General features: G+C 43.0%; 2 protein-coding genes across 3 annotated transcripts; both read right to left on the reverse strand.

The window, feature by feature from the left end:
* Positions 1-192: 192 nt before the first annotated feature.
* On the reverse strand, positions 193-4,880 carry LOC134184350 (immunoglobulin superfamily member 10-like). Of its 2 annotated transcripts, XM_062652034.1 has the most exons (10): positions 4,271-4,880; positions 4,161-4,212; positions 2,660-2,713; positions 2,501-2,584; positions 2,053-2,322; positions 1,714-1,986; positions 1,401-1,661; positions 1,078-1,323; positions 715-1,002; positions 193-654 (listed from the first exon to the last, which is right to left on the reverse strand). In XM_062652034.1, the coding sequence occupies exons 1-10, from the start codon at positions 4,577-4,579 to the stop codon at positions 275-277; spliced, it is 2,217 nt and encodes a 738-aa protein (XP_062508018.1). In that variant the 5' UTR covers positions 4,580-4,880; the 3' UTR covers positions 193-274. The 2 variants fall into 2 exon arrangements, with proteins under 2 accessions (XP_062508018.1, XP_062508010.1); XM_062652026.1 differs by having other exon boundaries at positions 2,501-2,713.
* A 337-nt stretch (positions 4,881-5,217) lies between these two features.
* Positions 5,218-9,045, reverse strand: LOC134184473 (L-threonine ammonia-lyase-like). Its single transcript, XM_062652179.1, has 7 exons — positions 8,865-9,045; positions 8,610-8,806; positions 7,813-7,943; positions 7,605-7,753; positions 5,770-5,862; positions 5,637-5,709; positions 5,218-5,570 (listed from the first exon to the last, which is right to left on the reverse strand). The coding sequence occupies exons 1-7, from the start codon at positions 9,025-9,027 to the stop codon at positions 5,387-5,389; spliced, it is 990 nt and encodes a 329-aa protein (XP_062508163.1). The 5' UTR covers positions 9,028-9,045; the 3' UTR covers positions 5,218-5,386.
* Positions 9,046-12,526: the final 3,481 nt, after the last annotated feature.

Raw genomic sequence — 12,526 nt, forward strand, 5'->3', positions numbered from 1 at the left:
GATTTATGAACATGTTTACACAAAGTTTATTGCAAAATTCAGCTCATACGGTCTGCTTGGGTCCCGCGTGCCGGTCGGCATGCTTGATTCACCTCTCAATGTATGCATGCATACGTACCAGAGATTACCAAAATGGTAATGAGTGGCAACTGCATTGACGGCCTAGTAATTCGCGAAATCAATGGATTCACCAGCCAAGACCACTGACCAACATTTTATTCCAACTTAGAACAGAAACACTTCCTTTCGCATTGGCAGCAAACGGAACACCACGTTAGCCTTTAATACAAACAATACCAGCAAAATAACTAGTAGAACTTTCGTACTGTAGCTGATACTCATCATAGTTTCCACTATGTTTGTAAGAATTAGTTGAAATGGAATCACTAAACCTGAATCTATATCTGTTATTCTGATAACCACTCCATCCACACTGATTGTAATACGTATGTGTTCCCGACCAGTTGTTGTTCTTTTTGAAAATTCTGTTTCCTTCTTCCGTGCACGCCCAGTAATATCCTGCCGGACAATGATAGTATTTAGATTTATTCCACGTTGTGGAAGATGAGACTGCATAATAGACTGAGCTGTCGTACGTAGACTGACGAAATCCTCCACAATTGTCACTAGTATACATCCAACTCGTATCTCTGACTGCAGAGAACACACTATACATGAACTGTAATTTACAATCAATTGATAATTCGTAAATACCTCCAACAGTAACAATTGTTTTGGCCTCAAGTTTATCAGCGTAGCATATATAAACACTGGTATCCAACACAGTTGCGTCTGGTATGATCAAAGTTCCATTGGTAAGAATTGTGAGAGATCTTTGCAAACATGTAGGAGCAACCCATCGTGTTACAGCAGTAACACCATAAGCCAGTTGGTTAGTATTGGTAACAGAGAACTGAGCAGTGCAATTGATTCGTACAGTATCTCCAATAGACACAGAGACAGAAGCTGGAGGACGATGAACAAATCTCCAGTTAATAAAAACTATAAACAAAATTTAAATAACAATATAATGCAGTTATATTGTTACCAATCCACGTTAACTATATCGGCATTTACCTATACTCGTCTCCCTGACGTCGTGCCCCAACTCATTAACTGCATTGCAGCGATAAATTCCTTCATCCCGCTTGGTCACGTTCGATAGTTTCAATACCCCACGTCTACTGCTTCGTAAACGAAGCGATCCTTTAGTCCAGTAGACATCGGGAGCTGGTGGACCAACTGCATCACACTGCAATTCCACACTTTGTCCTATATCAACCGTAATTATGCCCGGGACACTAGTAGTGATGCGAGCTGAGTCTGCAATACAGAGTTTACAAAGACACTCTTTCATGTATATGATAAAACAACGTTTACAGATACGGTCAATATCATACTTGTAATTGTGAGCGGTATGTTCTGACGATTTGCTACACCTGATTGTGAACGTGCAATACAAGTGTAGTTGCCTGTATCCGATAGAGTTGTGTTTTTAATAATCAGCATACATCCTCTTTGCTCGAATCTTGAGTTTGACAGATCTACTGACGCACTCTTCCAGCCAAAAGATAAACCAGAAAAAGTGCAAAGATCGCATTTGAGGACAGCAGTGCTATTGGCTGCAACAAATCCCTTTCTAACAGAATGCTCAATCACATCTGGAGATACAAATATTAATTAAAAAGTTGACGATTTTTAGCACAAACATACTTGTGTCTGCATGAATCTTCAACGCAACCGAATGTCGTCTCTTTCCTGCATCATTTAGCGCTGTACACACGTATTGTCCGATATCAGATTGCGTCACATTGTAAATGACGAGACTGCCGTTGTCTAACATTCTACTGGAAGCTGGTAGTTTATCCACGTGAGACCAAGTAACAGTTGGAGTGGGATGTCCCGAAGCTGCGCAGTCCATTCGAACAGTCTGTCTCAAGGACACAAATAAAGTTGCAGGAGGAATGCGAGTAAAGGAAACGGGAACTAAGAAAAATAGAAGGAAGGCCTTTACTGCCAGTCTACAGTACTAGGTACAGTTTGTATTAGAACCTCTGACAGCAAGACTTGCGTATGCTTGTGCCTTTCCAAAAATGTTCTCAGTCTCACAAACATACGATCCCGTATCTTGGGGTATCACAGAAGTAATGGTGAGAGTGTTGGAGCTGGTTATGGTAGCACGAGATCGAGGAAGTGACGAGTCGCCCACTTTCCGCCAACGAATTGTTGGCTGCGGTACAGCGTCTGCTGCACACTCAAACACGGCACTGGCACCTTCTAAAGCGATCACGTCAGCAGGAAATTTAGTGATGACTGGAGGATCTAGAGACAGAATATTTGTACACGATGAAACTGATCGCAAATGTCGCATGAACTTCCATTGCATAGGAACTAATGGCTATACTATGCAGTCTAATCAAAACTGCGCATGTCCGTTTCGGTTCTTCCGTCAAGAAGCTCTCCGAGCTCAAAGATTTAATTAATTAAGTAAATCACCTACCTATACTGGCTCCTCGCGGTCCCATGTCTCCTTTCTCGCCTTTCTCTCCTCGAAAGCCACGATCACCTTTTGCTCCTTGTTTTCCTGAACGTCGACAAATCATATTACAATATAGACCTATGCCAACTCTGAAACGTCGTTCTACCACGTCCAATTTACCTGGAGGACCGACTTTACCGCTAGCACCTCTTCCTCCTTCGTCGCCTTTTGGTCCTATAGATCAGCAAAGTGTCAAATGATTTGAGGTACTGCAACTAACATCTTTCACAGGCCTTTCTAACGCGCACGCAGGTTAGAGGCTAGAGTGGGGCGAAGCCCGCACCCGACGAGGGCTTGCTGGGAACGGAAGTGTCACGGATAACTACTTCCCGCACGCGTTCAATGTACCACGCCAAGACGGCGATTAAAGACACGGGCACGTCATGCACTACGAAGCGTTGTCGTGCCTGAACACCATGATAGCAAGCCAGCGTTAATGTAGGTTGAACTAATACCTTCAAAGGGTGTACTGCACTTGTGTTCAAACTACAATTGAAAATTCAATGAAGTCACATTGGCGTAGGAATGTCATCCAGGTTGGGGGCCAAAACCTCATTGCGCGGCAAGTGTATCCTCATGCATACACAACCTACTCGTTCTCACGATGGCCTATTTTATATACTAGATCCATGCCCCGTCTCGTCCTTCGTACGTGCAAGATACTGTAGCGTTCTGACGGAAGACGCACGCAGTCTGAGCGTGTGTGGACGTTACGTGCAATCTTTGCTGCGAAGTCCCAGATGTGCTGAAGGAATTCGAATCTTGCTCGCCGCGCTTTTTCGATAAAAATCGACAAACTCCCGGTGTAGCGCTTGGTACAAAAATCATGTAGGTTGGATTTGGTGCAAAAGCATTCAGAATTTGGAGAGAAACGAAAGCGCTAAAAAAGTAAGTTCCATCGGCAAGAAATATTTGATTGCTCGAAGCTTTGCAAAGGACGACGACACGCACCGTCTACACAAAACTGGTGTGAAATGTTTAAATAAACTGAAATGTTTAGCGTTTGCGTTATCGAGAAATATTATGCAAGGGTCGACGCCTCAAAAGGGGACCTGGTGCCGAATTTTTTAAATATTTTATGCAAATTAACCTCCCCTTTGCGTGCCGCGAACACACAGACACAACACACAGACACAGACACAGACACAGACACAGACAGACACACACAGACACAGACACACACACACACACACACACACACACACACACACACACACACACACACACACACAATTTGAGCTATATGGCTGAGACTAATACCTAGTCTAAGGAACCGGTGCAAAAAGGCAAAACACGCAACAAGCAGTAAAAGCAAGGCAAGCTCGTCTTTCATCGTGATGTTCGGATTGTGGTAAGCACAACAACGCTTGCTGTGCACTTTAGATTTGTATGATTCATCCATTCGTTCGCAATGGGAGACATGCCGGCGGCTTTAATCGAAATGACGGCGGTACATTGAATTAACGCGTGCCGTGACTGTTTATCTGCAGCACTTTCGTCCCCAATTATCTGCAAATTTTAACAAGCCCCCTTCGCGTGCAAGCTCCGCCACACTCTAGCCTCTGGCCTGCGCGCGCGTTAAGAGGGACTGCGAAAGGTACACCCGATTGGGGTCCCTCACCTTGAATGCAAATCTTTTCGCTGCGTTGACATTGAGCTCGCAAAGAACGAAGCTAAAGAACACGCATCGAAGAAACAGCTCCACGCGGCAAACGATCTAGTGAGAAATACCTGCAAGTCTGCTATTTCTTCAAGTAACTTGTCGATACTGGCCTTTGTATCTGTGCTGCCGGCATTTCTCGTCACGCGACGCAACAGGTTTTCATCGACTGTCGTCTGACTCTCTTGGTTATAATATTCGTCACCGTTTACAGCTTGTTTGCGTTCGACGAGAGACTGTAGATTGTTGAGTGTCGTTTGATGCCGAGCGATGAAGAAGAATGTTGCCCCAAACAGGCCGAGCGTTGCTAAAGGAGAGCCGTACAAGACCACACGATCTCTACGACTTGTAGAGCATCGGTGCTCGCACTCGTGTCCCATTGTCTAACGCCAAGTGTTACAAACACCGTCTGTGCGCAGACGTAAAATACCGCGCACTTCGAGTTCCGTGGCGTGCAGATAATACACGTGTATATAGAGAACAAGATGCAAGGTATGTGCCAAAAGTGCTATTGAAAAAACTACTATTGACAATTTCGGCTTACCGGTGCTTGGTCTGGTGCATTATTTACCAGTATTTAGCAGTGAAACCGTTTGGGTAATATTCACGTGATAGTGGCGTTATCCAGCTAAGTGCAAAGAGGGTAGAATGCAATTGAGAATGGTATACTGTGGTCATCCAACCGTGTTGCACAAACAGTACGGGAGAACAACACCAAAGCTTTCCGAACTTATACGGGTATAGCAAACAGCTCTTCAAGCCTCATGACCAAATTTCCGTTCTACCATGCTTGTGGGTTTTCCTGACCTTATTTAGCAGTCTGGTCCTGCTCTGGCGTTCAGAGAATATACTATGGCATACAAGCCGAAGTACATATATATATATATATATATATATATATATATATATATATATATATATATATATACACTCATAATCTAATTTGCATACCAGATCATGGACAGGCAACTCAGCCAGTAAGTTATGAACAGTTTTGAAATGAGGCTCAACGTATGCTCAATCAAACGAAATAAGTTTTCTATTAACAAAGCAATGAGACAAGAGTCACAAAGAAAAGGCAATTGGCCAAACACAAGTGTGCATGGATACACTATGCATTTTATTTATGAAATCCACCATTTGCAAACAAATCAATCAGCGAGTGAGTGCAATGACGCGTCGTGACGTCATTTTTTAACATTATCTGATACCAACTTGTCAAGCTCTTTGGGTGAAACATTACTTCCGGTCAGTACGATCACTACACGTTTGCTACTCACATTGTCGACTCGCCCAGCAAGTAGAGCTGCCATTCCTGCTGCACCCGATGGCTCAACAACAAGACCAATACCATACAACGTCTCGACAGCACTACAACCGATGTCGAACGTTGCAACCATTTCACACGCTAACATGAATTTCAATATATAGTGTCACCTGATTATGTCTTGTTCGCTTACTAGAACAACATCATCCACAAACTGTTGAGCAAGATCGAAACAGATACCTCCTGGAAAAACGTAAGGAAAATGTTAGCTAATGTAAACAAACTAATAGACATACAAGTCACCTGTGAAAGGAGGAGCTAAGCCGGCAGCAATGGTTGGCTTTGGCGTAATTGTAGCTGGCTTGCCATCTAGTCTGCTTTGGTACATGCTCGGTGCTAACAGAATATACAAACAAGCTACGGTTAGCTTTACTAACCATTAGTAATATTCATATCTAATCTGCCGGTGCAGAGAACGGGATGGTGAGCTTGCATATATATATATATATATATACTGTATATATATATATATATATATATATATATATATATATATATATATATATATATATATATATTAACCAATGTTCAAATTCTTTGTTTGATTCTACCTCAATGCAATAAAATTGAATAGATAAGCACTACAGTGCTAAACCCTCGGGCCGTGTATGTAATCATATCTCGTCACGTGATAATGTTTTGCATACTGAGGTATTTAGCCCAACCCACTAAGTTTTCCGATGCAGGCGTGTAAACAAAGGGTGCAATGTTGTATACCTCTTCTCCAGACTTCCGTTCTGTACTAACAGGGAAGTCGCTTCGTCCCACAAATAGACGCGCCGTCATGGACAATGCACGTTCCCCTTCGCAAATTCCGGTGGAACGCCAAATTTCTGTTGGACATCACCTTCGTCTATTGGTCGGTTACACCACGTCTCGTCTATTGGTGGGAATAGCTTCATTTGCATTGGAACTAATTAAATATAAATACGATCTGTCGGTCGTCACCTGGTGACCAGACTACTGTACCTTTACCCCGGATATCTGGGCGTCGGGTAATGACAGCAAACAGGGCCATAATAACTGACAGTTTGCTCTATACTGTACTATAAAATTGAAATATATTATAGTCAAATTTAAGGTGATCAGCAAAACTCTCATCAACCTACATTTGCCAAATTTGCTTAAAATATTTGAAAACAAATCCATCAGATGTGACCGAAGTGATAAGAATTGACGAAAACACGCCAGAGTGCACCTGCCTACTAAATAAAGTTAATTAAAGGCACCATTTGAGTGTACTTATACGCATGGAGAGCGCTTTACCTTTGGATGGAGAAAGAACAATTCTGTCCAACTTGCGCACGCTCAGACTAAATCACCATCACACCAAAGTTTCAATAAAGTTTATTGCTATTGTGCGCCTCTTTCCGCTCTAACCAAACTCCGTTATCTCCGTTTCTAAATTTAAATTCAATTAAACGAGAGTTCTCGTTTCAATAAACCCGACATTCTTGCCTCACAAGCCTCAAGGTCACATTTGTAAAAACTGCTACGTATTTGCGACATTCTTACCAACACAAACAGGCTGGTTTACAGAAGGGTCGGCGTCTAGCCGTTGTAGAGATGTCTGATGGTAGAGCTGTAAGCGTGTGATAAAATAGACGTCTGAGCACGGCGCAGAAGCCTTCCAAAACTCAGCCTAGCAAGGCCTGCATGGCTCCCAGCACAACTCAAACTAAAAGCATTCAGCATGCAGCCGCATAGGAACGGAGATTTGGTTGAGGGACACAAATTTGATTAAGAGGGCGTGACTTTGTTGTGCACAACAAGGCCAAATGTAGATATTATTAATTAATCTCATACATGTGCGTGCACACAACAAAATACAGGAACCAACCTTAACACTATAATAGTGTTACTAGTAGTGGAGTGTGTCACGTCAATGTTATAAGTTCCTACGTGTGTCATCCTTGCAGGTCACTCCAAGACCGGAAAGGTTGACGGACACATGCCCCCAGTGCCTCAGGTTCCTACGCCTATGTTTAGTTCTCATTGTTATTAACTTGAAGCTCAGGAGCATGACAATAAGCGAATTGTTAATAAACTATGCATAGTAATGAAAAACATATACCCACCTGCCTCAGGCTCAACTGCAACGACTTGGCAGTCCGTTTTGCCTGACAATTTGATAGCTGCAGCAATTCCAGCCACCAGGCCTCCACCGCCACAACATACAAGAACAAGATCTACTTCTGGAACATCTTCCAAAATCTCCAAGCCACAGCTGGAAAGTCTTACGTCATAAACTCTAATCTCGAGTAAATCATTATGTAAATGGCTTGCCTTCCATAACCTTGAATCAGATTCATGTCATCGAAGGGATGAAGAAATGTCATGCCATCTTCTATAACATGCCTCTTGACCGTCGTCATCAATTCTGTAGATGTCATCCTTTCCACAGAAATACCATATCCCTGACACAATCTATTTACCGTCAATACTAATTGTTACAACTATGAACAGGCAAAGTAAAACGTATGGGCAAAATGTACGGGCAACAGACTAAAGAGACAATTTGAAAGCAATCCAATGCCTCCTAAGATTTCACTGCACTCACTTCACTTTGTCTGAAAGAGAATATGAGAAACGTAGGCACTTGATGGTCTGTAAATGGTTTAACTGCTGTAGCACTAGTGTTGAATAGAATTGTCAGTACTCTTTGGTTTTTCTTCAATTTATTACATCATAAATCATGTCTAATAATGTTGACACTAGTTTTAGCTAAACACAGTCACTCTCCAATAATCAATATTGCTGACACTAGAGCACTATAGTTCAACATCTCATTAAATTGAGTGACAATAGAAGGAATGAGACAAACAGTCAGATAGAAAAAATGGTTTTATTATTATTATTTATTATTATTTCAGTCAAGGCAGACCAAAAAGTGTCCAAAAACTCTTCGTAAATTGTTTGCATGCAACGTCGTTTGTAAGCATGCGCTCTAGGGCATAGCTAACAAACAATCTACGATGAGAACACCTTCTAAATATACTAGTAGGATGTACACACGTGAGGTCATCATCTGTTACAATTTACAGCTGAAATCTCATAGATTATTATGTAATTAGATGCATTACCTGTATAAGTTGGCACCGATTTTCTGGTGCAGTCTCTGGCATACAGACTACTCCTTTCAGATTCCGCTCATGCAGTGCCTGAGCAAAAGCCCTACCGTAATTTCCAGCTGACATGGTCACCAATTTCCTACTGCCATCAAGTACAGAGCTGGGAGCGTTAGCAAGTTGATTCGTCAGCCCACGCATCTTGAAAGAACCTAAGAAAAAGACTAAGTGTCTAACACGAGAAAAGGATGTGCAACTGCTGGCAGATACCGCTTCTTTGCATTGTTTCAAGTTTGAGGTTAATATCTACTGAGCCCTTCTCCAAACCAAGTCGTGTTTGTACATTCGTCAGCATGGGCGTTCTAACGACAGAACGACTCTTTTTGACCACTTCGCGTGCCTTCAGAATGTCAACTAGACTGATAGAAGTCATTTTCGCCCGAAGGTTTATATCAATAACGACCTCGTAGTCACGTTCGCTGTGCGCAATGTTGCCAAACAAGACGCCAACGTGAATTATTGACTGTAAGACGGCGACTTCGAGTTTGATAATTAAATGTGGCATGTCATTTAAAACTGTCAGACCTCCAAAATTAGACTAACAAAAGCACGTGCTAAAACACGTGGAGAGCGCGCGAGGAGGAGGACTGGACACGAGTCTACTTCAAACTATCTCTAGGATATCACATTGAGCAGACGTACGACTAGAGCTACGGAGGTTTTTCGCGGAACGCGAACAAACCGACCCACTTGAGCCGGTTCATACATCCCGCAATATTTGCACCAGCTCTAGAAGCTGTACACGTACTGCTGGCCTGCCGTTCAAGATGTAGCAGCTATAGATCGATGTCAGCAGATTTAGATTGCAAGACTCCTTGGCGCGTAATGTGCAGTGTACATCATTATCAGGTGTATACCATGCATATTTACCAATAAACCTAGAGCATGTTGAACTGACTGGGAGGTCCACTAGAGCACTGAAAGAACCGACCCATCTAATTCCCAGGTATACGCCCCTGTCGAGTATAAATGTAAAAACTTAGTTTTACTGTAAAACCACAAAATCTTGGTGGCACAAACAGATCGATGGTCAAGAAGAGGCCAGTTTGTTGAACGTACCATAATTATAATCAGCACACCGGCGTAGCGTGGTCCTTAAATTTGGAGGGGCTGATCAATCACTCTGCGAAGCCACGCCCCATTATTTACTTTTGTAGACTTCCACGGGGATGTCTGCTATTGGCCGAAAAAGTGTGACGGGTATGTGCAATCTACCTGTCACACAACTTTTCTGACATTCAAGGCTTCAGCCTTCAGAATCACCACACTGAAATGCTGATGTGTTCCCTCAAACAGGTTTAGGCAGGTACTGTACTAACCTGAAGAAAACATGATGATCTTGCTTGACACGCGCCTACAAAGCTTGGGGAGGCTCTAACCTCCTCCGCCAGTCCCCCCAGACGCTACGTACGCCAGTGGTCAGCACGTGCATGCCAAACGCGACTAATATAAATACTACACCGTACCCGTACTTGAAATGCAGCTTCCTCGATAGAACTGCTAGGATGCTGTTAGCTTGGAAACTAAAAGAGATTGCTGGTGCTGGGTAAAACACAACCCATAGACGCACTAGTCTGGTTCCGCGTAAACTCTACGCCCATAGTACAATTAAGAGCAATTAACATAATGATTGCCATGACAACAGGCCTAAAAGTATATCATACGGGATACAGTAAAGTTTAGGTGGCACTTGAAATTAGATCATAATTTGTACGACAGATGTATGAGTATTGTCGTTTTCTCAACGGCCACGTCTTGACAGGCCCATGCAGGTCCATCTAACACGCAGGACTTGTCCTGGGTGGTTATATTGGTCTATAAGTGGACCCATTAAGTTAATTGCAGCCTTACAAGATGATCGATGCAACTAGATTGGCTCACAAATCTAAATTACATTACATGACGTAAGAAAACATGTCCGGTAATAATATCCGAGAATTCAACTTATTATTTTGCGTCTTTCGAGCACACGCAAAATCCATTGCGCGAATGGCCCTCAACACCACTACCCTTACACGGATGCAAAGAGTAAGTCCCTAAAATGGGGACTATGCTTCTGTTGCATATGTTGCATATGTATACAGATAAGAAAAGGTTCATCATGCGAACTTCGTATCTCAATACGGTCGCTGTCCTCGTATTTCTTTTTACTTCCGGTATAGCTAATAAAGCGGACCTCTACCTGCTCAAACCCTCTCTGCGTACGGGCTGCATGCTTGACAACGAGACGATCAGACGAACGTTTGCAAACCAATGAGGTACATGCAGCCATGCACACACACACACACACACACACACACACACACACACACACACACACACACACACACAAACACACGAGGCACTGATAAGCCTGCCTTTCTTGCTTCACTGCAAAAGGCACTACAGTCGCAGCTGGATGTCATTCATTTTCAGTCTCTCAAGGACATGAGCAGTGTGAGAAACAGAGCAAGGCTTAATACAATCTCTTCCGCTTATGCTGGAGCATGGCTGAGGGCAGTCCCAAACCAAAATCTTGGCATATCAATGCCTCAACATGGGTTCATTATTGCCATCAGGATTTGGCTTGGCATTCCTCTGTTTCCGGATTCTCCTGAGTCGCTCAGATGTGTTTGTGGCAGTATCATCGACCCTCACGGAGACCATTTGCTGGGTTGTGGTTAGGATTCAGCTCTTAACAGAACAGATGTCACAATGCTTTACGTGACATTATTTGGCATGCCGAACTGATAGACAACAAAGCAGCCAGGAGAGAACAGACATGTTCTAGTAACTCTAAGGCTTTTCCTTGTGACATTTTTCATCCAGAATTTATTGATGGCAGGCCTGCTTTCTTTGACGTAACAGTTCGTAACATTGTCCAAGCTAAGTACGTATGTGAAGCTGCAGAATGGCTGGAGCAGCTGCAAGGGCAGAAGAATTGGAAAAGGATTACAAACATGAGCAATCGGTACCAAAATGTGGAGGACTATTCTACCCTCTGGCGCTGGAATCCAAAAACTCAAGCAAGCCTTCAGACGTTGAGAACTATTGCAGCCAAAACTACGACCTATAATGGCATTGATTTGCAACAAGCGTTCTCCAACATTTTGCAACAGCTCTTTGTTCGATTGTGGCAACACAATGCTAGAATGATAAAATTCATAGATATTTGCTAGAAACTGAATTTGACATGTAGGATTTGACTACATATGTAGTAGAATAATTAGGGTTTTGTTTTGTTGGGGATGGTGCTTGTTTGTTGGGGTCGGCCACTTAGGGATGAATAGTTTATAAGACCAAATTACTTTACAGTAGTAACGGCTTAGAATTAAGATTATATTAATTAAACAGAACAGAAATGTGAAAGCTAGCTCAAAACAAAATTCTTAGCTGGGAAGTCAATAAGACTGTAGCTGAACTTGATAAGTGCTATAGACTAAAAATTCACTTGTGCTACTTGTCAACCAACTGATGGATGTGTTACTGGCGGTATCTGTAATCGGTGTGTGACCATCTCACATTCCATGCACAGGCAATGAGTTTTTACACAACTCAGTCAGGTGACTAGCAACCTTGCAATATACCTGTGCAAGTATAGGCATCAGAAAGACTTGCCGGGCAGAGAGACGTCAATTAAGTCCCGCAGATGTTAATCCCATGCATGTAGTCCCATGAAACAGACTCAGTATCTGTAAAATCAACTTTCGTCAAAATTGCAAAGTATTTCTGTCTAGTGACGGCAGAGTGGGAGATGGGGGTGGTGGTGGGGTGGTGGTGGTGGTGGTGGTGGTGGGGGTGGAGATGGGGGAAGGGGTGGAGATGGGGGAAGGGGTGGAGATGGGGGAAGGGGTGGAGATGGGGGAAGAAGTGGAGATGGGGGAAGGGGTGGA

Source organism: Corticium candelabrum, chromosome 1 (assembly GCF_963422355.1).
Source record: "Corticium candelabrum chromosome 1, ooCorCand1.1, whole genome shotgun sequence".
Classification (NCBI taxonomy): Eukaryota; Metazoa; Porifera; class Homoscleromorpha; order Homosclerophorida; family Plakinidae; genus Corticium; species Corticium candelabrum.